General features: G+C 40.9%; 2 protein-coding genes across 4 annotated transcripts in view; one reads left to right on the top strand and one right to left on the bottom strand.

The window, feature by feature from the left end:
• The window catches only part of dock4b (dedicator of cytokinesis 4b), a 315,514-nt gene that overhangs the window by 123,218 nt on the left and 164,796 nt on the right, over window positions 1-27,500 (top strand). For all 3 annotated transcript variants that reach the window (XM_084049385.1, XM_084049386.1, XM_084049384.1), the window contains exons 14-17: window positions 8,118-8,242; window positions 9,112-9,274; window positions 13,364-13,470; window positions 20,396-20,537. In XM_084049385.1, coding sequence (XP_083905511.1) covers window positions 8,118-8,242; window positions 9,112-9,274; window positions 13,364-13,470; window positions 20,396-20,537 — 537 coding nt within the window. The remainder of the gene's footprint in view (window positions 1-8,117; window positions 8,243-9,111; window positions 9,275-13,363; window positions 13,471-20,395; window positions 20,538-27,500) is intronic.
• LOC311039484 (GTPase IMAP family member 4-like) overlaps window positions 25,541-27,500 on the bottom strand; it is a 2,277-nt gene continuing 317 nt past the window's right edge. Inside the window, exon 2 of the mRNA XM_084049392.1 lies at window positions 25,541-27,500. This exon is cut by the window's right edge and continues 117 nt beyond it. Coding sequence (XP_083905518.1) covers window positions 26,326-27,500 — 1,175 coding nt within the window. The 3' untranslated portion in view covers window positions 25,541-26,325.

Below are 27,500 nucleotides of genomic sequence, written 5' to 3'. Positions count from 1 at the left end.
GGGAACCAGCTCTACAGGAAGCAGCCCTGTTCCTCCCACAATGCATTGCAGCAGTATATCGTCGCTGTCAGGCAGAAACCTTGTATCTCCATATTTCAACTTTTCATCTTTTTCCATGAATTAATGCTGCTGCTTCGTCGCACGACGGTGTCACGCGAAAGCAGCAAAAATGGCCGTTCTATAGCGCTCACAACGCATCACATCGTGACGCTTTGTGAGCTTGTAGATTGGCTAGTTTTTGCTATTTCCGATTAAAAAAAAAAGTGGTTTAGAGTGTGTGTTTTTTTTATTTTTATATATCAAACCAAGTATTGATAAAAGCTCATGAATAAAGAATAACTACATTGGTTCCATTCGAACACGGTTGCTTTTTATTAACCCATTGAGACCTGAGGCCGCTTCTAAACATTTTCAAAATCCTAAAAAAAAATCGGAAAAAAATATTTAAAACATATTTTTTACGATTTTTCAAAAATAGCAGATATACAAGCTCATAGCGCGGCACTCGGTGCCGCGCTATGAGCTTGTATATCTGCTATTTTTGAATAGCCAAAGACATCTAAAGTGACACAGATGCGTTCCAGGTATCAATGGGTTAAAAACATTTTTTTTTTACATCTCCTGAAAAGCAACCGTTTTGGACATATGAGGTTTTTCCACCTGACAGCCACGTTATGTGACTTCTCTTCTAGCAGGAAACCACGCTGTGCTCTCACTCCTCACTGCTTCCTGTCAGGAGGAGGCATTCTCTCCATTCCTCTCCATTCAGAGGAACATTTCCATATGAGAACCTTCCTTCCTCGTATTATACCCACCTGGTGGAAAGTAACTAAGTACATTTACTCAAGTACTGTACTTTGTGGTACATTTACTTTACTTGAGTATCTACATTTCGTTAGCCTCATGGCATAATTGCCTAATAATAATTATTCAGAATGTAACAGGCATTGTGATTGGCTGAGAACTGTAAGGCAGGATGAATCAGCAGTGTTAGGAGAGTAGAGTTAGGCAGATATAAATAAAAGCAGATAAACATGACTTAGGCAAAATGAGGGTGTTGTTTTTGCCTAAGTCAAAAGGTCAATTTTTTATGTCTTCTTTTCCTGAAAACCTTCAAAATATGACGTAGGCAATTATGCTATGAGTTTAACAACTGATACTTTAAACTTCTACCTTCTACCTCACTACATCTCGGAGGCAAATGTTGTAATTTTTACTCTGCTACAATTATTACACAGCTTTAGTCACTAGTTACTTACTGCAGATTAGTATTATTATTATTATTATTATTATTATTATTATTATTATTATTATTATTATTATTATTATTATTATCATTATTATTATTATTATTATTATTATTATTATTATTATTATTATTATTACCCTTATTATTGATTATTAATACAAAACATCCATTAAACACTTAAGCCCTATTTCATAGTTTAGATTAGTGCTGCAAGTACCAACGACGTACACTTTGTAAAGCCAATACGAAAGCCTATACGTCGCATTTTGAATACAGGCCTTTTACTAACAGAGTATTTTTTATATTGTGTTAGTGATGCTGATTCAGAGGAACATTTCCATATAGAATGTTCTTTCCTGGTATTATACCCCCAGCCTGCCTGGGCTACCATGACCTGGCTGGGATGCTCGTAGTATCATCCTGCTGCTCCAAGCACACATTTTCTGCATTGAACTTCTTTCATAGACACATTTACATATTTTAATATCTCTCCCTGGCTCCCTAAGAATTACTCTCAGTGTGGCGTGAATGCACCTTGATATTTTGGTAGGACTATCACTATCTAGAGGTGAGATTGTGGGGGGCATCTAACCCGGGACTTCCAGGGCTTGCACTGTTCAATAAGAGGAATTAAAGTCTGGAATTTATTTGAATGAATAAAACATGATTTGAACCAATCTGTAAGAGAGAGAGTGTGTTCATGCAAAACTAGCTCATCTGCATCTTGAATCCAGGGTAGGACATGACAGTTATGGATTGCAGCATTATTATCTTGGAGGAATCCACAGGATTCTTTATTTATTTTGTCGTAAACATACACATCTTGTCATAAACATACAAATCTGCAACAATGATGGCACACAGATCAAATAAAGGTCCTTACATACCGGCGAATATACGCAAAATTCGGACTCGTTCCGAATAATTAAAAGACGCTTTTTCGCTTCGCTTTTTCGCTCCATGTACGGAGCCATTGACTTTATAAGTTTTTTTTTTAAAAACCCATTATTCGCACGAAAAAATCGCCCCGGTGTGTAAGGACCTTAAGACTACGAGCCACACTTTTATAATTCTCTTTACTGTGGTTTAAAGGTAGGCTATATACTGAGTGGCATGCTGGTGCTTGTAAACACAACTCGTAAAGTCCAACAGAAAACAGCCCAACTCCTCACAGGGAGATTTATTCAGATTTTAGAGGAGTACTTTTGTCCTCCTGGCGCTGTGTCCACCTTTTTAAATGTGTCTCCCTCTGGGCTGTTTCGTTCCCATAACTCGGACGGATATTTGCGTCGGCAGTTTTGATCCCATGAACTGGAGGAACGGCTGCGTTGTAATTGGGTAGTTGGTTGTCAAAACAACTGCCGGTGTATGTTGCATGCGGTTGTATTGGTTGTAGGTGTGGCCAACTGCCAGTGGCGCGGGAAGGGGGGGGGCTACGGGGGCTGCAGCCCCCCTGGTGATGGGAAGGGATTTTTTTTTTTTTTTAATTATTATATTTTTTGATTTTTTTAAATTTTATTTATGAGAACGAGAATTAAATAACGTAACCCTAACCTAACCCTAACCCTAACCCTAAAACCGAAATAAAGTAAAGGAAAAAAAGTGCCAAAACCCACCCAAACCCGCACATTTTTCGACCCGAAACCGCGCGCGCGGACGGGACGCATGCACGCGCGCTGCGCGCGCTTGCATACGTCAAGCAGATTCCCCCCGACGCTCAGCCCCCCTGGCTATTAAGTACTTCCCGCGCGCCTGCCAACTGCAGTTTGCGTCACGAGAACGACTGACGGCCATAATTGACTAGGCACCTGTTGAAATAACCAGGGACATCTGCAGTCTGAGACAAAGTCTGTTTTATATCTTGATAGCGTCTTCCGCGTTTAGCCGGTGCAGTGAATAAGTTGAGTCAATTGAGTATTTTTTCACCACACACTGGCCCTGATTTATCAACGCAGCGTATAAACCGGCGTATATTTTTCCATATATTCGGCCGTACACCAACGCCGAAGTCACATTTATCAACGCATCCTACACAGCTGATCCGAGCTTACACTTGGTCCCAGCGTTGATAAATGTCACGGCCGAAACGAGCGTCATTTAAATAACACGCCCCATAAATATTCTCAAAACGCCCCGATTTTACGACATGAAGACGAACCAGAATACAACCAAAGACATGAAAAGCCAATAAGAAACAGTGCCCCCCCCCCCCCCCCCCCCCCCCCGCTGGCCTCGCCGCACACGCACACGCCTCTCTCTCGCTCTCTCTTGCTCTCTCGCTCTCTCTCTCACACACACACACACACACACACACACACACACACATACGCGCCCGCCCAACTTTGTCTTTCATGTCCGTGTCCGTAGCGTAGCGGTACATGAGACTCCGGCGGAATGCAGTGATTCCGCGCCGCCACGTTAATATTGGAGCGTCGGGTTTATATCCTTAACCCAGCCAGGTTGTGTAGCCTACATAACTCTCTATGACATAACTCCATAACATAGGACAAGCTACTGTAAGTTTGTAGACCTCACTGTCCATGAAAAGGTGGCCGGGAGTCCCGACCGCGGGACTCCCGGCGCAAAAGCGCTCGTATATTTTTGAAAATAGCAGATCTACAAGCTCACAACGCGTCGCGATGCAACGCTGGCTTGTGAGCTTGTAGATCTGCTATTTTCAATACAGACAGATCTACAATCTTATCTGAATGACTGTTAAAGCAGTTTGTTTAAATTACTTTATAAAATGACATATTTTCACAGCAATTATTTATTAGTGTAGTGTAGATATACACATTTAGGAGTGGATTATGTGTCCAGATGCTTGTCAGACAGTCAGACAATGGTGCTCCGCAGGTCTAGAATGGAATAAACGGGTGCAGCCAACGTCAACAACTGGTCTCGACCAGACGTGAGATCTCAGCGTACCGTAGGATAAAGCCCACGTCAGGATATATTGATAAATGCCGAAAAGTGCGGTGAAAACGCTGTACGCCCATTATTTGGGCTGCACCGCGTTGATAAATGAGGGCCACTGTCCTTACATAATATCCCCTCAGTGTATAGGCAGGTCACAGCACTGTAAGAGGATCACAATTATATTGTGCAGTGTTTACAAGCCACAGTAAAGTCCACAGTATTAATTTAGGTTTGTTGGTTCTGACGGGATAAGTGAATAAGCGATAATAGAATTAAACTGCACGTTAAATAGATAATTAATTAAAGCTGCAATTTTGCGTTCCTGTAGTGATGAATTGGTCTATCATGTAGGCATATGTCTCTTGAAATTTAATATAAATTAATTTAAATAAATTCTTTTGGCACGGATTTGTTATAAGTGCATTTGTTTTTAAAAGTACCAGTGGTGGAAAAAGTTCTCAAATTCTTTACTCAAGTAAAAGGACCAATGCTGCAATATAGAAATACTCTGTTACAAGTAAAAGTCCAGAATTAAAAATGTACTTGAGTAAAAGTACAACAGTATTGGCATCAAAATGTACTTGAAGTAACAGAAGTAAAGGTACTAAAATGTTTGAAAATAGCAGTATATAGGCTATATAGGCTATTTGAAAATAGACGATCTACAAGCTCCCAACGCGTCGCATCGCGACACGTTGTGAGCTTGTAGATCTGCTATTTTCAAACATTTTAGTACTTTTACTTTTGGTACTTTAAGTACATTTTGATACCAAAACCTCAAGTAAATGTTGAATTCCGGACTTTTACTTGTAACAGAGTACTTAGAGTACAGTATTGATACTTTTACTTAAGTAAAACATTTGTGTGTGTGTGTGTGTGTGTGTGTGTGTGTGTGTGTGTGTGTGTGTGTGTGTGTGTGTGTGAGTGTGTGAGTGTGTGAGTGTGTGAGTGTGTGAGTGAGTGAGTGAGTGAGCGAGCGAGCGAGCGCGCGAGCAAGCATTTGTGTGTGCACGCGAACAAACCTCTATGCCCTTGTGTACTATGACTGTCTGAGTGTATAAGGTATGTTTTGCGTGTCCTTGTCTATGTGGCATATTTTTGGTTTGTCCTTTGTGCTGTAATAAGTTGGTGTGTCCTCTCACTGGCTTAGTGTGAAGGATAATAGTAAACACCTGCCACACGGAACACGTCTTTTGTGCTACTGAAAGTCTCATTACAGCAACGCACACTTTCAAAGCAGCTCTACTTCTTAACCACTTCAAGTCATTCTGTGTAGCATTCATTTTAGTGGTCTGTTTGGTGACACCTCTCGTAGCTACTGTGTTTGTCTATACGGAAATACGGCTTAGAAATGAATGCCACGGCCTTAGCGCCTGAGGATATTTTGGAACACAACAAGTTGTCAGAGACAGTATTTATTAACGTTAAAATACATAAATAAATAAATACATCTCTGGTACATTTCCGGTGCCGAGATCCTTTTGGTGTTAGTGGTGGGGGGCAGACACTCGCAAATAAAAAGTGTTTAATGGTGTTTCTGAACTACATTGGTAGTTTACACCAAATGTCACTGTTATTTCTTTAGTAAAAGTTACCTTAAATTGATGTGTTTTAATGCATTTTAAATCAGGGATAGATTTGAAATATCTGGCCGAAAATAGTGCCCTAAAAACAGATTGATTTACAGCTGAAATTCAAACATCCATTTCTTATTAACCACAGAATGGGTTTCAGCCAATGTTGACTAAATGTTTCAGGTGAGTTAACATTAATGATTATGAAATATAAAAACAAAATCCCCAAATAAAGCCATTAAGGTCCGTGTTTGTTCATGCACGATATATGACCGAAGCTGATGACACGTATTTAGCCTAAATCTGACAGTATATTATATGGTATATGACAGCTTGATTGCTGAGGGCGTAGTTTCATAATTTCACCTTTAACCCATTGAGACCTGAAGCCGATTCTACATGTCTCCTAAATCCCAACAGTTTTCTGAAAAACGTATGTTTCTATAACAGTGGTGCTCAATCTTTTTCATGTCAAGGACCCCCAAAATGATATGCATTTGGCCGCGGACCCCCATCAAAATATTGTGTTCCAGGGACCCCCCAGAAGCAAAGATTTGAGTTACAAATGTTCGCTTTAAAAGATTAAGATTCAAAGATTTGCACACATTTTCACAAATTTTCAAAAATAGCAGATCTACAAATTCGTAGCGCGGCACTCGGTGCCGCGCTATGAGCTTGTATATCTGCTATTTTTGAATAGCCAAAGTGTAAAATAATGCTTTTTTTAGCTCAAATCTAAAAATGACACAGTTCCAGGTCTCAATGGGTTAAGAGAACAATCTACCATCCTCTTCCCTCCATCCTTGCCCTGCAGCCGGACCCCTGTCACCCCTGGTCAGTGTCCGCAATAAGGGGACAAGGGTCCCTCCAGCTGACCTCGCCTGACAGCCTGACAGACAGATTTGATGTGGCACGGTGACAGATATGTCACATTCTGATGTGCTGGGACAGTGGAAAAGCTGAGAGGGAGACACCGGCGTATCGTGTTTTTTTTTGGGGTGGGATTAAATCTAAGCCTAGTGGGGACTTGTGGTGACAGTACCTGTCACCGCCCCTCCCCAGTTGCTTTGCAGGTTGACGGATACGCGGTGATCACTTGAGTGTTGTCTAGCCTTGGTCGGGAGGACAGGATTGGACAGATCTGAGTGACAAATGGTGGTCGGTATAGGCTGATGTCTGATATAAATCCACTGAACGTTATGGTATAAAAGGTGAGCTTTGAAGACGCTGGTATTAAATCAATGCAAAAGAAGAACACAGAAAAGATAAAAGTACAAGAGGTTCATACGAGGAGAGTGTCGACAATTGACGAAAGGCAAGGTCACTGCCGTATGTTTTCCGTACGGCAAGCATGGAGTGACAGTGTTCAATGTCTCATGGGGGAACTCTGTTTAGCTGTTAATGTGTGTTTTGAACACACGCTATTGACCAGTGTGCACGAATAAACATCTGTGTCATTTTTGATTTTAACAAAAAATAGCAGATACAAGCTCTTACATGCGCTATTTTTGAACATTAAAACATCTTGGAAGTGCGAGAACTACTGATTTAGAAGGCATTTGTAGAATATGCTACGGTAGGTGTAGCTGCATTATTTCTGACAACACATGAGAAGAACGCGACATGAAGATAAATGGCTCTATGCACAGCAGCCATATTGGAGGGAAATTGGGCCTCTTCCTTACCTCCTTCACAGGTGTTACCAATGATACTAATGAAGGCTCTGTTCCATTCCGTGTAGCACAGTGGTTCTCAAACGTTTTAATTACAAGGACCCCCATAGCTCTGAGAGTGTACAAATGGAACCAAATGGACCCTCACGGGTCCATTTGGTTCCATTTGTACACTCTCAGAGTTACACACCTGTAAGGGTCCATTTGGAACCCCCTCAAGGAACCAAGAGGGTCCCTGGACTCCAATTTGTGAACCACTGGTGTAGCAGAGTGTTTCCAGTGAGTCAACATGCACAACATCAGCACCCTGACTCTGTTTGACCAGAATGGAACAGAGCCTTCATTAGTATCATTGGTAACACCTGTGAAGGAAATAAGAAGAGGCCCAATTTCTTTCCAATATGGTTGCTGTGCATAGAGCCTATAGTCCAGCAGTGTGACTATCAAGCGCCTTGCTTGGCATGCTTTGCTTTGGCCTGGACCACTGCCGTAGCGGTCCAGGCACCTAGGCTCCGTGTAGCCTCACTGCGTGTCGCGGGTTCGAGTCCCGATTCCCGACGGCCTTTGCTGCATGTCACTCCCCATCTCTCTCTCCCCATTTCCTGTCAGCCTACTGTCAATAAAGGCATAAAAGCCCCCCAAAAAAAGAAGTGCTGTACTTGTATTCATAATTGTTGCATTTCGACTCCTGTCCCCCCGCAGGAGAGATGAGGAACGACCTTTACATGACCCTGGAGAAAGGAGAGTTCGAGAAGGGCGGGAAGAGCGTGGCGCGCAACGTGGAAATCACAGTCTACGTGCTGGATGCGGACGGACTGCTTCTCAAGGTGAAGAAACTCATCGCTTCTGTCCCACCCACGTCGTTCAGCAAGCCTGACAAAAAAAAAGACACACACACTCCTGTACTGATAATATGTCAAGAAGTCTCTGCCTTTACCTCAAATACCTGTTTCATCATTCAGCGTCGCTGTCAAAAAATAGACACTTTTTTGCTTATCTGGAATAAAGTGAAATATGCGACTTTCTTTAACCCATTAAGACCTGGAACTATGTCATGTTTAGATTTGAGCTAAAAAGCATTATTTTACACTTTTGCTATTCAAAAATAGCAGATATACAAGCTCATAGCGCGGCACCGAGTGCCGCGCTACGAGCTTGTAGATCTGCTATTTTTGAAAAATCGTGAAAATGTGTGCAAATCTTTGAATGCATATTTTTTTCAAGTGAACATTTGTAACTCAAATATTTGCTTCTGGGGGGTCCCTGGAACTAAATATTTTGATGGGGGTCCGCGGCCAAATATATATAATTTTGGGGGTCCTTGACATGAAAAAGATTGAGCACCACTGATATAGAAACATACGTTTTTCAGAAAACTGTTGGGATTTAGGAGACATGTAGAATCGGCTTCAGGTCTTAATGGGTTAAACCATAAATTATCTACAGAGGCAGGTGTGCATGAAAGATATTCTGCTGTTGTGTGTGTGTGTGTGTGTGTGAGTGTGCGTGTGCGACGCTGAGAGAAAGCCATGTGATGCTCACTTAGCCTTCTCTCCACCTACACAAACCTATTTTCATCTTTTCATCTGCTGACACCTATTTATTCCTCCCGCCTCTCCTTTGCCCTCTTTTCTTCACCCCCCCTCTTCCCTCCCCCTCCCTGTCTTTTCTCCATCTCTCTCTCTCTCTCCTCCAGAGTTGCATGGCGGCGGGCTCCGGGGAGCCCGGGGCGGACCAGTACCACTCTCTGGTCCTCTACCACAACAACAGCCCACGGTGGGCCGAACAGATCAAGCTGCCCATCCCCCTGGACGTGTTCCGCGGGTCGCACGTGCGCTTCGAGTTCCGACACTGCTCCAGTAAGACCGCCGTGGTCGTTTTGGTGGATGTGTGGGGGTTGTGACTTGATGGCAGTGGTGGGAAAAGTGCTCAAATGTTTTACTTAAGTAAACGTATCAATGCTGTAATGTAGAAGTATTCCGTTACAAGTAAAAGTCTGGAATTAACCAAAATGTTGGCATCGAAATGTACTTAAAGTACCGAAAGTAAAAGTTCTAAAATGTTTGAAAATAGCAGATCTACAAGCTCACAGCGCGTCGCGATGCGACGCGCTGTGAGCTTGTAGGTCTGCTATTTTCAAACAGCCTTGGAATAAAATGAGGCTAAAGTGGTTCATGTATGTTTTATAATGTAATCATTTATATTTGCAAAGTAACTAAAGTTTTCAAATAATTGTAGTGGAGTAAAAGTACAATATTTGCCTCTGAGATGTAGTGGAGTAGAAGTAAAAGTATAGGCAATTGGAAATACTCCAGTACCTCAAAATTGTACTAGTACTTGAGTAAATGTACTTAGTTACTTTACACCACTGCTTGATGGGTGTGACATGGTGTGGAAGATGAGCATGTGTGGGCGTGGGTGGGTGGGTGTTAGGTTCTAGTTTGTTGTGTGCCGGTGTCATGCACTGAAGAATACCCGAATGTCTATTTTTGGCAACGAGGTTATAGATCAGGCTTTATTGGTGTGTTTTTTTTTTTTTGCATCAATGTTTCCTTTTAGTTTATTTAGCACATTGTTATAAAAAGAAAGAAACGATACATATCAAAGAAAACAAGTTGCTGTGCGAGGAAAGGAAGAAGCCGGCAGGCTTATTTGGAATCCTTTCCTTAATGGAAGAGGTCATTAAACAACTTAACCCATTAAGACCTGAAGCCGATTAGTATGTCTCCTAAATCTCAAAAGTATTCTGAAAAACATATGTTTCTATATCAGTGGTGCTCAATTATTTTCACGTCAAGGACCCCCAAAAGTATATGTATTTGGCCGCAGACCCCCATCAAAATATTTTGTTCCAGGGACCCCCAGAAGCAAAGATTTGAGTTAAAAATGTTCGCTTAAAAAATATATATTCAAAGATTTGCACACATTTTCACGATTTTTCAAAAATAGCAGATCTACAAGCTCGTAGCGCGGCACTCGGTGCCGCGCTATGAGCTTGTAGATCTGCTATTTTTGAATAGCCCAAAGTGTAAAATAATGCTTTTTAGCTAAAATCTAAAAATGACACAGTTCCAGGTCTCAATGGGTTAAGATTAAAAGTTCAATAAGAACAATACAAAATAACACCATTTTAACAAGGGGAGCAGCAATGCAATAAAGACATAAAAACACAAAAAACTGCACAAAAGAAGAAAAAAATAATTTGTAAAGGTTTACACATCAGAAGTAAATCAGGGGTGTGTGTGTGTGTGTGTGTGTACATGAGGTTAGGGAGAAACAGAGCGAAAGAGAGAGAGAGAGAGGGGTGGGGGGAGGTGAGGGTGAGAGAATGCTTGAGTGAGCATGTTTGTGTTTCCATAATTAGACAAGTTTGTCCACCTTCACACCTCCTAATGAGACAAAACACAGATTATAGCATAGATCACAGACCTCTCCCCCCCCCCTTCCCCTCTCTTTCTATTTCACCTTCCCTGTCTCTCTCTATCTTCTCTGATGTAACAAGCAGGCATTATTGTGGTGAGTGGCTGTATACAGCCATAACATTTCGAGTGTTCGTTTGACACTGATAGCGTAAAAAGGGACCCTTTCGGATCTATTTCTACTCTTAGAATTAATTTTAATGAACACTCAGGACAGCCATCTTGACGCTGGGGGGCGCCTTGCTTGTCTGGCACCATTTTTCATTTACGGTAGACCTGTGGTGCACACCAAAGCCCTTGAATGAGGCAGAGGGAAATTATGTCTAAATAACATAGCTGCTGACTTTATTTCTTAAACTTGTTCGGCTGTTCAAAAATAGCAGATATACAAGTTCATAGCGCGGCACCGAGTGCCGCGCTATGAACTTGTAGATCTGCTATTTTAGAAAAATCGTGAACATTTGTGCAAATCTTTGAATATATATATTTTTAAAGCGAACATTTGTAACTCAAATCTTTGCTTCTGGGGGTCCCTGGAACAAAATATTTTGAGATGGGGGTGTCCGTGACCAAATACATATCATTTTGGGTGGTCCTTGACATGAAAAAGTTTGAGAACCACTGATATTATTGCAACATACGGTTGTCAGAAAACTGACATTTGTAGAAGCGTTCCCGGATGCAATGGGTTAATTTGACTGCCGGGAATTTGTTGAATTTTAGTCCTGAGCTGCCGGCGCCTATGGAGCGAGCCATTCAGGACCTGCCTTTCACTCTGGACAGTAGTGAAACAGGGCTATGTTATGTTCATTTGCCTTTTGTCACTCACTTCTGAAAAGCAGCACTGCACAAAAACAGGTCTTACTATGATTTATTGGCCCAAATAGACCTGCTAGCTTGACTGTGATAATGATTAGTCTGTTTTTTCTCTCCCTGTTAATACCCAGAAGGAGACTTGTAAAAGCAAAACATTATTAGACTGCAGGAAAATGTGATGGTAAAAGCCATCGAGTGTGCCCGAGGGGAGTAACACAATGCTCGCACAAAATGCAGAGTGTACACGATTTTGTAATAGTGTTTTTCCATCCTTGTAAGTCTGTTGTAGGCTGAGTATAATTTCACGAAGTACTTACAAAGTTCTGTATCACTGAACAGATATTATACCACAGTTAGTTCCGAGCTCATATTGAGATTGGCTGAGAGGCCAATATTCCACAATATTGCTTATTTACCTAAAATTGCTTATTTACCTTTGATCAATAACTGGGAAATTCAGTTATTGATCAAACTGTGGTATAATCGCAATAATACACTTGCGATACCATGAATATTGACACTGGTGGGCAGATCTATGATACGAGGCTGAAGACCTCTTGTTTATTGTTTTTTAAATTAAAGGTAAGACAAGATGAGATATATACTGTAAGATAAAACCTTCATTAAAAGCAACACATTTATACATCAGCAGAACATTGCAAGATCCCACCTATTCTGTAAGGACAACCTATTTGAAGCCCGGTAGCATACACAATATGCTCGTAATATACACAGAAACGTGCAAAGCACAGCGGAAAAATAGTGCAGACAAATACCAAAGGGGTTTAACCTATATGCTGCTAAGAGGCGCAACGTTATGACAAAACCCGTCTCTTCCATTCCACACTTTATTTATTTGGAGGTACGTGCCCAACCTATGAGAGAAGTGATTATCAGTGTTCCGGTTGTAACGGTTTAGGTTTAAGTGGGGAAAGGGAGACCTTTGTTAGTCCCACAGGGGAAATTCAGTTTCAGCTTCACTGATGGCTGCTCAGATGGTCATGATGAGAGCTCGGGGGGGAGCAGTTAGGGGTCAAGTGTCTCTTGCTCAGTGGTGGAAAGTAACTAAGTACATTTACTTAAGTACTGTACTTAAGTAACATTTTGAGGTATTTGTACTTTACTTGAGTATAGCCAAATTTCCAATACTTTTACTTCTACTCCACTACATCTCAGAGGCAAATATTGTACTTTTACTCCACTACATTAACTTGAAAACTTTAGTTACTTGTTACTTTTCAGATATAAATTGTGATATAATGAAACATACATTAACCACTTTAAACCTATTTTAAACCTAGGCTATTTGAAAATAGCAGATCTACAAGCTCACAACGCGTCGCAATGCGACGCGTTGTGAGCTTGTAGATCGGCTATTTTCAAATATTTAGTACTTTTACTTTTGGTACTTTAAGTACATTTTGATGCCAATACTTTTGTACTTTTACTCAAGTCCATTTTTAATTCTGGACTTTTACTTGTAACAGAGTATTTTTATATTGCAGTATTGATACTTTTACTTAAGTAAAACATTTGAGTACTTTTTCCACCACTGCTCTTGCTAAGGGATACTTTGAGTCTTTGACCCATAGCCGGGCCTGGGACTTGGTACCTTCTGTTTCCCAGACGGCCTCTCTGTCCATTCAGCTATGGCCACCGCCCGTGTCGCGGTGTTCCCAGAGGTAACGGTTTCCCTGTGTTGTGTTTTAACAGCCAAAGACAAAGGCGAGAAGAAGCTGTTTGGATATTCCTTCGTCCCTCTCATGCAGGAGGACGGCCGGACGCTTCCTGACGGGACCCATGAGCTCATCATACACAAGGTAACACCTGCTAAAGGTCAACACCGCTACACTACACTATAATGTAGTGACCATGTAGCGACAATGCGTGTCGCGAAGCGACCCATTGTGAGCTTGCAGATCTGTTATTTAAAATGATTTTTATACATTTGAAAACATGTGAAATGGGACATTCTGCATAATGAGTACTTTCAACTTTTGGTACTTTGAGTCATTGGTTCTCAAAGTGGGGTCCGGGGGGTACTTGAGGGGGTTCCAGGGGGTCCCCAGCTAAATGATGGATAAGAACCAAATGGACCCTTATGTGTCTGTAACTCTGAGAGTGTACAAATGGAACCAAATGGACCCGTTAGGGTCCATTTGGTTCCATTTGTACACTCTCAGAGTTAAATTAACATTGATTTTACAATATAAATTGGGGTCCCAGGGATAAAAATGCATGTCAAACTGGGGGTCCTTGAAATTATTATTTTTTTACGGCTAGAGCCGTAAAAAACCTTCTCTTATGGGGGTCCCTAGCTTATCTTTTCAAATGTGGGTCCGCGGGCTAATAAGTGTCAATTTGGGGGTCCTTGACATGAAAAAGTTTGAGAACCACTGCTTTAAGTACATTCTGCATAATGAGTAATTTCTACTTTTTGTACTTTCAAGTCTATTTTGATACCAATACTTTCGTACTTTTACTCAAGTAAATTCTGAATACCGGACTTTTACTTGTACTGGAGTATTTCTACATTGCAGTATTGATACTTTTACTTGAGTAAAACATTTGAGTACTTTATCCACCACTGTGTGCAGCATACTTATAATAAAGGCACCTTTGCAGTGTTATGTAATTACAGCGTAGGTGATTGCAGGTGTGGTTGACTGCCTCTGCCAGAGTGCAGCCTACAGTATTTTGAGCCGCTGTGAGACGTGTGCACCGCCTAGAAGCCAAAAAACTCCCATACGTTCCATAAATCGCTGCCCACAGACAGCAGCTCGGCAGCAACAGTGACTCATCGTCGTCACGCTTGACCCACGGTCGTGCGTTACGGTATTGAGACACTGCAAATGACAGGTTTACATTCTGACCACGTAAAACACTTAATCCCTGTTTAGACAATAACCAAAATAACAGATCGACAAGCTCACAGCAAGCGTACAGATCGGCTATTTAAAAAAAAAAGTTATTTAGCACATTCAGGGATGTATTAAAAAAAAAGAGGGAAAATAACAAACTGACGATGCAACACATTGCAAGGTTATTTTCAATATTTTAAGAAAATGACCAAAATACGGTCGGCAGTTTAAAAGCAGTTAGGGTGTTTATCCAGCAGTAACTAAGTACATTTACTCAAGTACTGTTCTTAAGTACAATTTTGAGGTACTTTCACTTTACTGGAGTAAAGTTTCCAATTGTCCATACTTTTACTTCTACTCCACTACATCTCAGAGGCAGATATTGTACTTTTACTCCACTACAATTATTTGAAAACTTTAGTCACTTGTTACTAAATAAATTATTATATTATAAAACATACATTAGCCACTTTAGCTCTGTTTTATACATAGGCTATTTGAAAATAGCCGATCTACAAGCTCACAACGCGTCGCATCGCATCTGTTTCAGGAGGTTCTCTTGAAGCCCCCTGCCTACCCTCGTACATCGTAGGAATCACATAATTCACCTTAGAGGTCTGAATAAACACATAACAATAACAACGTGGGACATTTACAGTCGTCCTGTCAACGTTATTTACCGCCTGTAAATGACAAATAACTCGGTAGGCTGACAGGCCACTTGAGTCATGTCTACTAACTTATGTAAAGCTATACATACACAGTACAATCTGCAGTGTTCATTTAACTGTATGGAATGGAATATATAGTCCAAATTTGTATAGTCTCAGAGTCACAAAATATTATTTTATTTTGAGCTTTTTGTAAGCCAACCTGTGGGCATGTGTGTGCGTATGTGTGCATTGTGTGTGTGTCCCTACAGGTATGCGTGTGACAGTTTACACTACTCCCCGACTACACATACTGTACTTTATGCTCTCACATACACAATTTCAAATTGTATAGCTCGGGGCTTCTGTGGCGTATAATAATGGCGTATGGTTTCATTTCCACTTTGACTGATTGCCACTGGGTTGCATCACACTGAAGTTACTTCTGCTATTTGGAATAATATATTTTTACACAAGCCTGTTGTCAGGTTTCGGTTGTATTTGTTGCACATTATGCAGACGCACACACAGACCTGGTCTAAATCCATCCTGCATCATAAGCACTGGTGTACCCAATTAAAAGCTTCTACAGTACAATGCATTTAGTCATGGCATGCTGATAATTAGAGTGTAGAGGCTGTTTATTTTTTTTTAAATGGCACCCTTCCCCATGTCTCCTGGTGTGGTAAATCCTTTAAATAAATCCTCTCTGTTGACATGTACAATAAATGGACATGTCAAGTATTTTCTCCGGCCAAATGCCGTCTCTACAGGAGCTTTAGAATGCCTCTACCTTTGCCCTTTTAGTATGCCAGGAACAATGAATTTGCTGATGTTGCACATCCCCGCGATCCCATTCATGTGATTATCAATAATAATAAGAAAGATTATCAGCCCTACATGATTGAGCCCCTAGAATTTGAGAACATCTGAACAGAAACACAGATTCTGGTACACACCAAACGACTTGCACATCTCGAGTTAAATAACCCATTTTGGGCGGGAACCCCTATTTGTAACTATACCTTTCAGGACGGGAAACCCCTTTTGGGGTTCCTGTTGCTATGTAAAGTATATAACAACGTACAATTTTTTTTCCAGAAAACTTCTGATCAGGATTTCAGAAGGCGTTTTTAGAAACGGCCTCGCGGGTCTAAATGGGTTAAAGACAGGGTAACGAATCATTTTAAATTCAACTAATGTGAACAAAATAGTACATTTGGTTATAGTTTACTTACTTACTTAGGCCTTTAACCCTTTAAGACCTGGAACTGTCATTTTTAGATTTGAGCTAAAAAGCATTATTTTACACTTTGGCTATTCAAAAATAGCAGATATACAAGCTCATAGCGCGGCACCGAGTGCCGCGCTACGAGCTTGTAGATCTGCTATTTTTGAAAAATCGTGAAAATGTGTGCAAATCTTTGAATATATATATTTTTAAAGCGAACATTTTTAACTCAAATCGTTGCTTCTGGGGGTCCCTGGAACAAAATATTTTGATGGGGTCCGCGGCCAAATACATATAATTTTGGGGGTCCTTGACATGAAAAAGATAGAGCACCACTGATATAGAAACATACGTTTTTCAGAAAACTGTTGGGATTCAGGAGACGTGTAGAATCGACTTCAGGTCTCAATGGGTTAAATTCCCTGAGGAATATAGGCCAATTGATGAAACTCCTCCATCCTCTCGGGTCGTGTGCCCTCCGCTCCGGTTGTTGCCATGACAGCCCTTGTGCCTTCATCTGCTGCTCTGTGCTTCTTCTCCAGGTGGCTCTATGCCCTCCTCCTGCCTTGCGGGTTCCATGTTAGAGCATGTTTTGTCTTCGGAGCGTGTGACCTATCCAGTCCCTTTCCTCCTCTTGATTTGGGGTTTCTATTGTTTCTTGCTTGGTGGGATCCAGTGGTGGAAAGTAACTAAGTACATTTACTCAAGTACTGTACTTAAGTACAATTTTGAGGTATTTGTACTTTACTTGAGTATTTCCAATTTCCAATATTTTTACTTCTACTCCACTACATCTCAGAGGCAAATATTGTACTTTTACTCCACTACAATTACTTGAAAACTTTAGTTACAAGTTACTTTTCAGGTATAAACTATGATATTACGAAACACACATTAACCACTTTAACCCTATTTTATACCTAGGCTATTTGAAAATAGCCGATCTACAAGCTCACAACGCGTCGCTTTGCGACGCGTTGTGAGCTTGTAGATCGGCTATTTTCAAACATTTTTGTACTTTTACTTTTGGTACTTTAAGTACATTTTGATGCCAATACTTTTGTACTTTTACTCAAGTACATTTTTAATTCTGGACTTTTACTTGTAACAGAGTATTTTTACTTTGCAGTATTGGTACTTTTACTTAAGTAGAGAATTTGAGTACTTTTTCCACCACTGGTGGGATCCCACAAGTTGCCGTTTGAGATGGTGTTGGGCCAGTAATGTCTGCAGTTTGTTGAGTACGTTCGTTGGTTGTTATCTTCCAGTTATAGTTTGACATTGTCATAAACAATAAATATATTCTAAACATGTTGGACGTGTTTTAACAGCTACATCTGCCTCGAGACTGTGACGTAATGAGTGGAAGTAGCTTAGTGTTATCTTGCTGCTGCTTGACCGCACCACCCCACAAACATACAGGAGCGTCATCGATACACACTTTGTTTTATTTCCAATTTTTGTTTCCAGAGCATTGAAGATATACACACATACTGTATATGGTTTTGAATGCAAGACTTTTAAAATGTACATTTATAGTTGGTGCCAATACAGTCAATATGTACAGCTCTAGCAGCTCATGATAGCATGAGCTGCTATGTCCGTGATGATATCTGTACCTTTTCAGAAAATTGTCTCATTTTAAGTCATTTCCATATTAAAAAAAAAAAAAAAAAACAAGAATCAACTGATATTGTCTAGATATTCTGTTGTATGTAAATATCTGAAGAGATACCCCTTAGCTGTTGCCTTGTACCTTACCACTGAGGATTTAACTGTGTAATAGGTGTGCACAGGTATTCACACTGCATCAAGGCCATTATAAAAATGAAGCGCTTGCTAAACTATGTCTTCTTTTGCTCTGCTCCATGGCGGAAGCCAGATTCGGTCCTTACCAGCCCCGCCCCGTACCTGCGCCTGCCAGTTTTCGAGGACAGCTTGTTGGAAGCCTGTCACAGTCCTGTGTGTTCCCATTGATGAGAGGAGAGGGCCCCTGCTAATGCCAGATGGACGTTTGTGCAGGAACGCTCAATGAAGCTGGCAATGGCCTAGTTTTTCCCCTCAAGAACCAAAATAGGCACACAGGAATCGGTTCAAACAGTGTGGGAAGCTGCCTCAGCCGTGCATTATAAAACCGCAATTAACCAATTAAGACCTGGGACGCATCTGTGTCATTTTTTGATTTGAGCTAAAAAAAGCATTATTTTTACACTTTGACTATTCAAAAATAGCAGATATACAAGCTCATAGCGCGGCACCGAGTGCCGCGCTATGAGTTTGTAGATCTGCTATTTTTGAAAAATTGTGAAAATGTGTGCAAATCTTTGAATGTGTATTCTTTTAAAGCGAACCCTTTTAACTCAAATCGTTGCTTCTGGGGGTCCCTGGAACAAAATATTTTGAGATGGGGGTCGGCGGGATCATTTTGGGTGTCCTTGACATGAAAAAGTTTGAGCACCACTGATATAGAAACATAGGTTTTTTTTTCGGAATACTGTTGGGATTTAGAAGACATTTGTAGAATCGGCTTCAGGTCTTAATTGGTTAATCAAACCGGAAAGGAATGAAGTCTCATTATGCAATTTTTGGGGGATTGGTGTGAAAATGTATATGAGTTTATATATCCTATATAAAAAAGCTCAGAAGGGAAAGGTTTAGTTTCCTAAACAACAGAATGCATGTCCTACAGGTGAAATCAAGTTGCTTGCAGAAGATGATGAAAAAAAGCATCGTCCACCTGAATCAGCATCCATTGAAGAATCCCAATATCGAGCAAATCATATTTTATCAATATCATGCAGCCCTACTACTTTACGAGATTGACACACCACTTAAGCCTACCACAGGCCATTGTAATCCCCATTAAACCCACTGTAAGCTGCTGTTTCCAATTGTGAATTCAGCTGCATTGAATGATACCAGTGACTTGTTCGTAACATGCTCGTCGCTCTGAGTGGGCCGGTTCTGATACACTACGAGTGTGAAGTGGATCGGCTGAGCGGCTCGCAAGATATTTTGAACGCGTTTGGAGTGGGCAGGAGGGCTGGTTCTGGAGAACCACTCATCTGATTAACTTCAGCCTCGACACTGCACTCACTTGGGTCCTCGGCCAGCAGTGCATCCACTAACACCCTGTTCTCACGTACACGGGATTTTAGTTGTTGACAGGCTGTCAATAGACATTTTCACAATGCCGCGCTTTTAGCATTTCAATGTGGACGGAGATTGTTTTCTGAACATTTTCGTGCAGATGGGATTTTTCTTTTTTTTCTTCCTTTTTTCCTACAAAGTAGGAAAAACTGTTTAGCCCATTAAGACCTGGAACGCATCTGTGTCATTTTTTTATTGGAGCTAAAAAGCATTATTTTACACTTTGGTTATTAAAAAATAGCAGATCTACAAGCTCATAGCGCGGCACCGAGTGCCGCGCTACGAGCTTTGTAGATCTGCTATTTTTTGAAAAAATCGTGAAAATGTGTGCAAATCTTTGAATATATTATTTTAGAGCGAACATTTTTAACTCAAATCTTTGCTTCTGGGGGGTCCCTGGAACAAAATATTTTGAGATGGGGGTCGGCGGCCAAATACATATAATTTTTGGGGTCCTTGACATGAAAAAGATTGAGCACCACTGATATAGATAAATAGGTTTTTCAGAATACTGTTGGGATTTAGGAGACATTTGTAGAATCGGCTTCAGGTCTTAATGGGTTCAAAAACACCTGTGTACATGTGGACTTAGCCTAAGTGCGAAGTGGATCACATGCAGACATACAGAAATACCTGGAATGTATAGATAATGCTGCACTTGTCAACAATTGCAACAATTGCAACAGCTCTCCAGTCAAAAATTTAACTCGCCACTAGTTTAGCATTTTAATGGCAACACATAGATCTTTAGGGCAAAGCTGGTAACATGGCACTTAACATTTCCATGATTATAACGTGCCAACTCACCTGGGGTATATGCATTCTCTCTCTCCCTCTCTCTCTCTACGTGCAGTGTGAGGAGAATGCCAACTTGGCAGACTGTTCGCGCTACCTCAAGCTGCCCTTCTCCAAGGCCAACAATCAGAGTTTGAAGGGAACGAAGGAGTCCTTCTGGATCACCAGCTTCCTCTGCTCCACCAAACTCACACAGAACGGTAGGTTAGTGGTTTCGATAGAGTGCCACCATGTTGGCTCAAATAGTCAACGCACTGAGACCACATACTGTAGATTTCAGACCTGGCTAGAACAGTGGTTCTCAAAGTGGGGTTTGGGAACCGCCATTGATTGATTGAATACTTAATTGGTTAGAAAATGTCAACAGCACGAGGTACAGTCAGACATTAAGGCTGAAAGGATAGCACATCCTTGAGGGGGTTAGCTAAACTGATGGTTAGGAACCAAATGGACCTTTACAGGTCTGTCTCAGCGTTATGGGTGTCCGAGGCCTAAAACATACCAAACTGGGGGGCCTTAAAATTAAACGTTTTTTTTGAACCAATGGGCTAGATCAGGGCTATTCAACTAGATTAGGCAGGGGGCCACAATCATAAAATTACTTGAAGTCAGGGGTCACAAGACTGTGACAACAAAACCGTTTAACCGCTTCTTGTGTGCTATAGGTGCGATAGGACACAATAATGGACACATTATGTCCATTATGGTAACTTATTAGGGCCTGCTTCATACTGCATTCATGCATTTTGATGTTTGATAGGAACATTTCTGTGTCAGTCCTTTATAGTGCACAGGATTTTGATATTAAGAAAATAGGAAGTAGATATTTCAGTATGTTCTGTGCACTTGTCCCTGGCATGGAAGCATCTTTGTAAAAAGAGTATTGGGGACCAGGTGAAGTGTTTACATGTTCGTATGAATGAAAGGATTTTCACTGTGTTTGTTTTGAGCACTCGGGTGATAAGAGCACAAGGTCTTATGATGTATTTGAAGTGGATGAAGATGGACAAAATCCACAAAGAAATAGCCACAATAATTGCCGAACTACTTGAAAGCTACATTATTCTGAAAGTAGTTAGAAGTATGGAAGTAGACAACATTTCCGGCTGTTTTGTTTCTTTGTACCATGAAAAGGTCTTTATACTTTTAAAGATATTTTTGTGGCAGACAGTAGGCTGACAGGAAATAGGGAGAGAGATGGGGGGGGGGTGACACACAGCAAACGCCGTCGGGATCGGGAGTTGAACCCGCGACTCACTGCAAGGGTATGTGCCTGGACCGGTAGGCCAGCAGGCACCCCGATACTTTTGATACTGAGTACATATTTTTTTGACACCAGATGCTTAACTCACTGAGTGCCATTAACGTGTTTCACGTGTTTTTACCGCTATGGCGCTGGGTGCCATTAACGTGTTTGACGTGTTTTTGAAAAAATAGTTGAAAAACATGTTCAGAACCCAAGATATCATCATCTGAAGATGTGCAGCTCCATCCACTCCTTGTTTAACTTAGGACTGAAAAAGGCTGTATCTCGCTTCCTAAGCACTTTTTGTTTTCTGTGAAAAAAACTCTGGCACTTTTCAGAATCAATTCTGAAATAATTCTGGCAATCCTGGCACTCAGGGAGTTAACCCAAGTGATTTTCTTATAGTTGACTTACACACCAAAGATTACATTTACCCGCATTTGGGTTCCTTGCGTCTTGACTGCAAATGCAGTACTGGTAGGTGTTCATTTGGGACCCTGAGTGAGTCACTAATATTCCTCCATTCTAAATAGTACCCTGCATTTTCTTCTTATCTGTTAATGGTTGATTAACCATTAACAAGCTTCAGTTAACAGTTAAAAAAACATTCAAAATGGTCATCCTGTACAACCAACCATATAATAAAAAATATGTACATTTAATTTAACATTGGAACATGTGAAAAGAACATGTTCCAGGGGCCACAAGAAAGCTCCGCTGGGGCCGAATTTGGCCCACGGGCCGCCAGTTGAATATCACTGGGCTAGATCATACATGGGCAACTGGCAGCCCGGGGGCCACATGCGGCCCCCACCTTCACTGAATGCGGCCCGCAGGTTAATATCGCAATACTGATATATTTTATTGATTTCAGCTGTTACAATTCCAAACATGCAAACATGACCCGCTTTAATTACTTTGTCTATATTAGTAGCTTAATGACTAGTATTAAAACTATATTGTATTTTATGTCCAATGTATTTGTATTTAAGTTAACATAAGTATAACTAAATTCATTTGAAATTAAATAAAAAAATAACTTCAGGATTCCAACTAAAAAATATAGCTGCAAGCAGCGATAATACGGGGCCAGGAGAGAGAAAGAGAAATGATAATTCCTTTAACAGGTCAGTTCATGAAAGTCCTTGCGGTCTTGTTTCCAATGAGGGCCTGTGAGCAATTAGGGGTTAAGAGTCTTGCTCAGGGACAAATTTCATTGACACATTTGCTGACCTGGCCTGGAATCGTACCTGGGGCAACCAGAGCCTCTGGCTCCCTAGGCGGGCTCACTAACCACTCAGCTATGGCCGCCCCTGAGAGAGCCATGGAAACGGAATAGATTGAGTCATGTTTTTTGCAATTCAACTTAAATGAGTGTGCATCAAGTGAGGCTTGAACCAGCAACCTTGTGGTCGTGAGGCACTCTTAGGTAGCTGCAACACTACCTATAGTGCTATAGCTTTGTCCAGGCTGATATTGTCTGTTGAGGATCACAAACTCTTGCCTTCTGTCATGACCCAAGCCCCTGTTTCACTAACACTAAGATCACTCGTTCACAAACCATTTACCAATTAAGAAATTGTACATCTCCTCAGAAGCAAAACTAGTGAAAGTAGCCGATCTACAAGCTCACAAACCATTAAAAGTTGTCAGATTGTACATCGGCTATTTTCACAATGAAGTATGTTATACATTGAAAAAACATACTCTCATTGCTATCTGAAAAGTTGTGAGATTGTAGATCAGCTGTATGTAAAAAACACTCAATTAAGTATTTCATGTTATCTTTAACAATTGCAGATGTATTCATTGATAGTCATGTTGTGTGAAATGCAACTTAGATGAAGTCTGCACCAAGTGAGGCTTGAACTGGTGACCTTCAGGTTGTGGGGCACACATTTAAGCGAGAAGCCACCAACAGACAAGAACCTGTGAAAAAGGAGATCACACAGATCATACAGTTTCACGCAAATAGCTGAAAAATCCTGGGTTTAAGTGTTTTTCAAACTGCTCAAGATTGCGGACAATCTAAGGGTGGTGCTTACTGGTCAACGTGATAGATGTGTTCCTCATTAGTCAAGGCACATGTGTAAGCAGGTCTAATGGCTGTCGGCCAAACGAGGCATGACTTTTGCCTGTTTAAAGTTTCAATTTTCAAAAAATTGCTATAGCGCCCCCGTTTGACCAATTGGAGTAAAGTGGCAGAAGAAACGGAATAATCTGAATAACAAAACGGGTCCATGCTGGAAGCCTGGCCCCGTAATGATGACACAAAATACACATCATTATTAAAACATAAGAATCAATTACAATAAATTGACAAAAGAGGAAAGACAGGTAGGAATGAAGGAAAGAATAAAGGAAGCAGGGTAGGAATTCCCGCAATTTACACTTTCCTGTCTACATGTCACTAAAAGACAAGCAGTCAGTGTCTTACCTGCTTCAGTATACACGTAGGTCTGGAGAGACTCAGAAGTAGTATAAAGACAGGATATGAAGCTTCATCAACAAAGACCAGCTCACTGACAAGTCTCTGGTGTTACCTCTCATGTTATAGCAAGTTATTTGATGGGTGGAGTCAGAGATCTATCTGTGACAAGAAGTGGGACCATTTCTTGTAAACGCTATGTGTATCATGTGACCTAATAACACATTGTTCATTCTGCGCCACAGAGAGAAGGAAGTTAACATCAAAGGAGGAATAATACCTGATACATTGTGCCACGGCAGACCTTTTGAGGACAAACACCTCAAGAAGTTCAGCAAAGGCAGCTATGGTGCATGGAAACTCCTGAATACTGTTAAACTAGCATCAAAATGTGAAATTATTCAATACTAAGCAACTGCGTGGCCTATTTCTCACAGAAAATTCTATCAATTTTTTTTAATCAAAAATCTAGATATACTCTGCTCTCTGTAGTGTAAAACAATTCATTTCATCTCTAATATCATGACATTGTGAAAGGGAGAGGTGCACAGGGGAACAATACAGTATTGCTGCAAATGCTGGAGGAATGTGAGACTGGTGTTCAGATAAAACAATTAATTTACTTGTGTGGACAAGTTGAACATAGTTAGAAAAGCAGGCTGTTGTCTCTTGTCTGATACAGCCCACTGTACTCTGATCATGGTCATCATTCCCACTATTCATTTGTCTGTGATGGACCAGCAAAGCAAGATCAAAACTGCTACAGTAGTTCAAGGGTCTGTAAGATAAACCAGGTGCACATCAGCAACGTATTTGAGACCAAAGTCAAATATATTTTCCCCTTAGCATATCTCTGCTGTCGGGCAGAAACCAGCTATGTCTAAAATATCAACTTTAACACAATACTGCCTCATCAAAGTCGGTATGGTGACTTTATACATTGTCAGATACTTCAATGTGTCCTTATATTATCCTCACTTTACCCAAATACAGCCGAAGTGGAGTTAGGAGGTTTTTTACCATTAATGAATAGATAGGTACTTTTTTCCGTCTCTGTCTGACTTTGTCATTAATCAATGGGGGACATGTAGTACCACCTAACTCCACAAGTTGGAGTTAAATGGTTTGTCCGACAGTTTGAGGATACAGTGGAGTTAGGTTTAGTCAGAAGCGCTTTTTTAACACTTTTCATTCGTTCAATATTTGTAAAGCACACACAGACGTAAAGAGTGTTCAATAGCACTGATGTATATTAAAACAAAAACATTAGAACATTTGAATTAGCTGGTTTCTGCCCGACAGCGACAATTTTTTATTATAATTTATAATCAACACATCTATAAAGTCTACATCAGTGTATTGAGAGATTAACAGAAGTTATGGTAAGCATAGTTTAATTGGTCTGTAGAAGAGTGTTACGGTCATCAAACAATACAAAACCAGTGGCTCAAATTGGAGACCCCAACATAAAGATGGACACCACAAACATTGGCAAATGTTGAAATAGTTTTTTATTAACTTCCCACAACAAAAATATACATATTGGGGAACACACATAATAAAAAGTACTTTGCCAAATAATGAATCAGGAAAACAAAAGGAGGCCTGGAGATGGCGGTCAAACTAAACAGAATGGAGGGGGGACCAGGCCACCCCCTATAGGGACGCCGAAGCTGCTCCCCCCTCCCAACCTAACAAAACCAAGTTCTACTGAACTAAACGAAAAGATAGAACTACCGGCCATCCCCAGGCCAAACTAATATAAACTAAATAACTTTCAGAAAAGGCTTTCTAGCCTAGATAAACAACGGTGTGGGTTCTGAGCTGTAAATTAATCTGTCTGGCTTTTATACAGGCTGGTAATTAGGGCGGCAGCAATCCCAGATCAGCTGCAGGTGTGCCTGCCTGGGTGAGAGGAGAGACAGTGGGGGTTAGTGATTGAATGAGGGAATGATGTCATGGCCACACGCAACAAAGAGAAAGTGAGGATAGGTCCAAATATCTACAATACCCACAAACATCAATCCCTACAAGTGAGTTTATCAGGAGAGAATATTTTGACATAAATATCACACTTAAGCAGCAGGCTGATTTTTTTTTTGGCCTGAGCCATAACATGCATTTTCCCCAAACATAAACTCTGTACATTGTTATGTTTATTGTGATGTGGATTTGACTAGCATATATCTAATTAAAGCTTCATTATTAATTTAATATTGCACTTTGCTGATGGAGTTATACCCTCATCTCTGATATGCAAGTTTTGCCCCTACTTGAGCCCCTGCTGCACTCCCTCCTACACCACCTGCTATACCTATTTGAACCACCCTGCTATACCTCCTACTATACCTCCTACTAAAGCACCAGCTGCTGCACCAATTGGGCCTGCAAGTGCTCCTGCAAGTGCCGCCCCTGCAGAAGCTCCTGCAGCAGCTCCTTTAAAAGCTCCAGCCCTATTAGCTATCTCAGCTTGTTCTCTTGCTTGTCTCTCATCTTCTTCTGTCTTCTCACGTAGCGCCTGCTCTTTCACCCTTTCAGCTCTTTCTTTGCGTTCCTTTTGCTGTCTCTCATGTTCTTTCTTAATTTTCTCGTTTTCTTCCTGAGCCCTTGTCTTCTCTTCTTTCAGCTCTTTCTCCCTTTTCTCGTTCTCTTCCTGAGTCCTTTTCTGCTGTTCTTTGTATTTTTCCTGTAGTTGTTTCATTTTCTCTTCTTCTTCCAGAGACTCTTTCTCTTGTTTTTTCTTCAGTTCTTCCATCTCTCTGGCATGTTTTCTTTGCTGTTCCTGTTGTTTTTTCTTCACCTCTTCCTCCTTTTTACGTATCTTCTCATCCATCTCTTTGGCTAATCTTGCTTGTTGTTCCTGATGTTCTTTTTGCATTTTCTTTTCTTTTTCCAGTGCCTCTGCGTCATATTTTTTCTTCAGCTTTTCTTCCTCTTTACGTCTCTTCTCTTCGGTCTCTTTAAGAATTCTCTGTTTCTTTTCCTCTATGGCTTTCTCTGCTGCCTGGAACATCTCACTGGTGTAGTGGTTTCCTCCATTCATCTGCACCATGGACTTGATTTTCTCCATCAGCTCAGTGACCTGAGAGGGATCCTTGGTTTTGTTATTGAAGACATGATAGCGACCTTCACATTTGTCGATTAATTCTTGTAGTTTTGGATCAAGATTCAACATTTCTTCAAATGGTTCGTCTTCAAGTCTGTCACCATTAGTGAACAGAATCATGGTGTATTCATTTGACTTTTGGCCAAACGTTTCTTGAATCATTTCCACAGATTTCTGCTCCTCCTCTGTGAATCTTCCCAGCTGGATCACAGTCAGGAACACATGTGGACCAGGAGAAGCAAAACCAATGCACTGGGCCATCTCTTTATTGGTTTCTTCTTTGCTAAACGTGGTGTCAAACAAGCCTGGTGTGTCAATAACAGAGACCTTTTTACCAGCTGCTACCCCTCTGCCCCTCTTACAGTTGACTGTCACAGATCTTG

The sequence above is a fragment of the Gymnoscopelus microlampas genome (genome assembly GCF_963454915.1).
Source record: "Gymnoscopelus microlampas genome assembly, chromosome: 23".
Lineage (NCBI taxonomy): Eukaryota > Metazoa > Chordata > Actinopteri > Myctophiformes > Myctophidae > Gymnoscopelus > Gymnoscopelus microlampas.
Note: the sequence above shows the minus strand (reverse complement) of the source record. Positions and strands in the feature narration are given on the sequence as shown.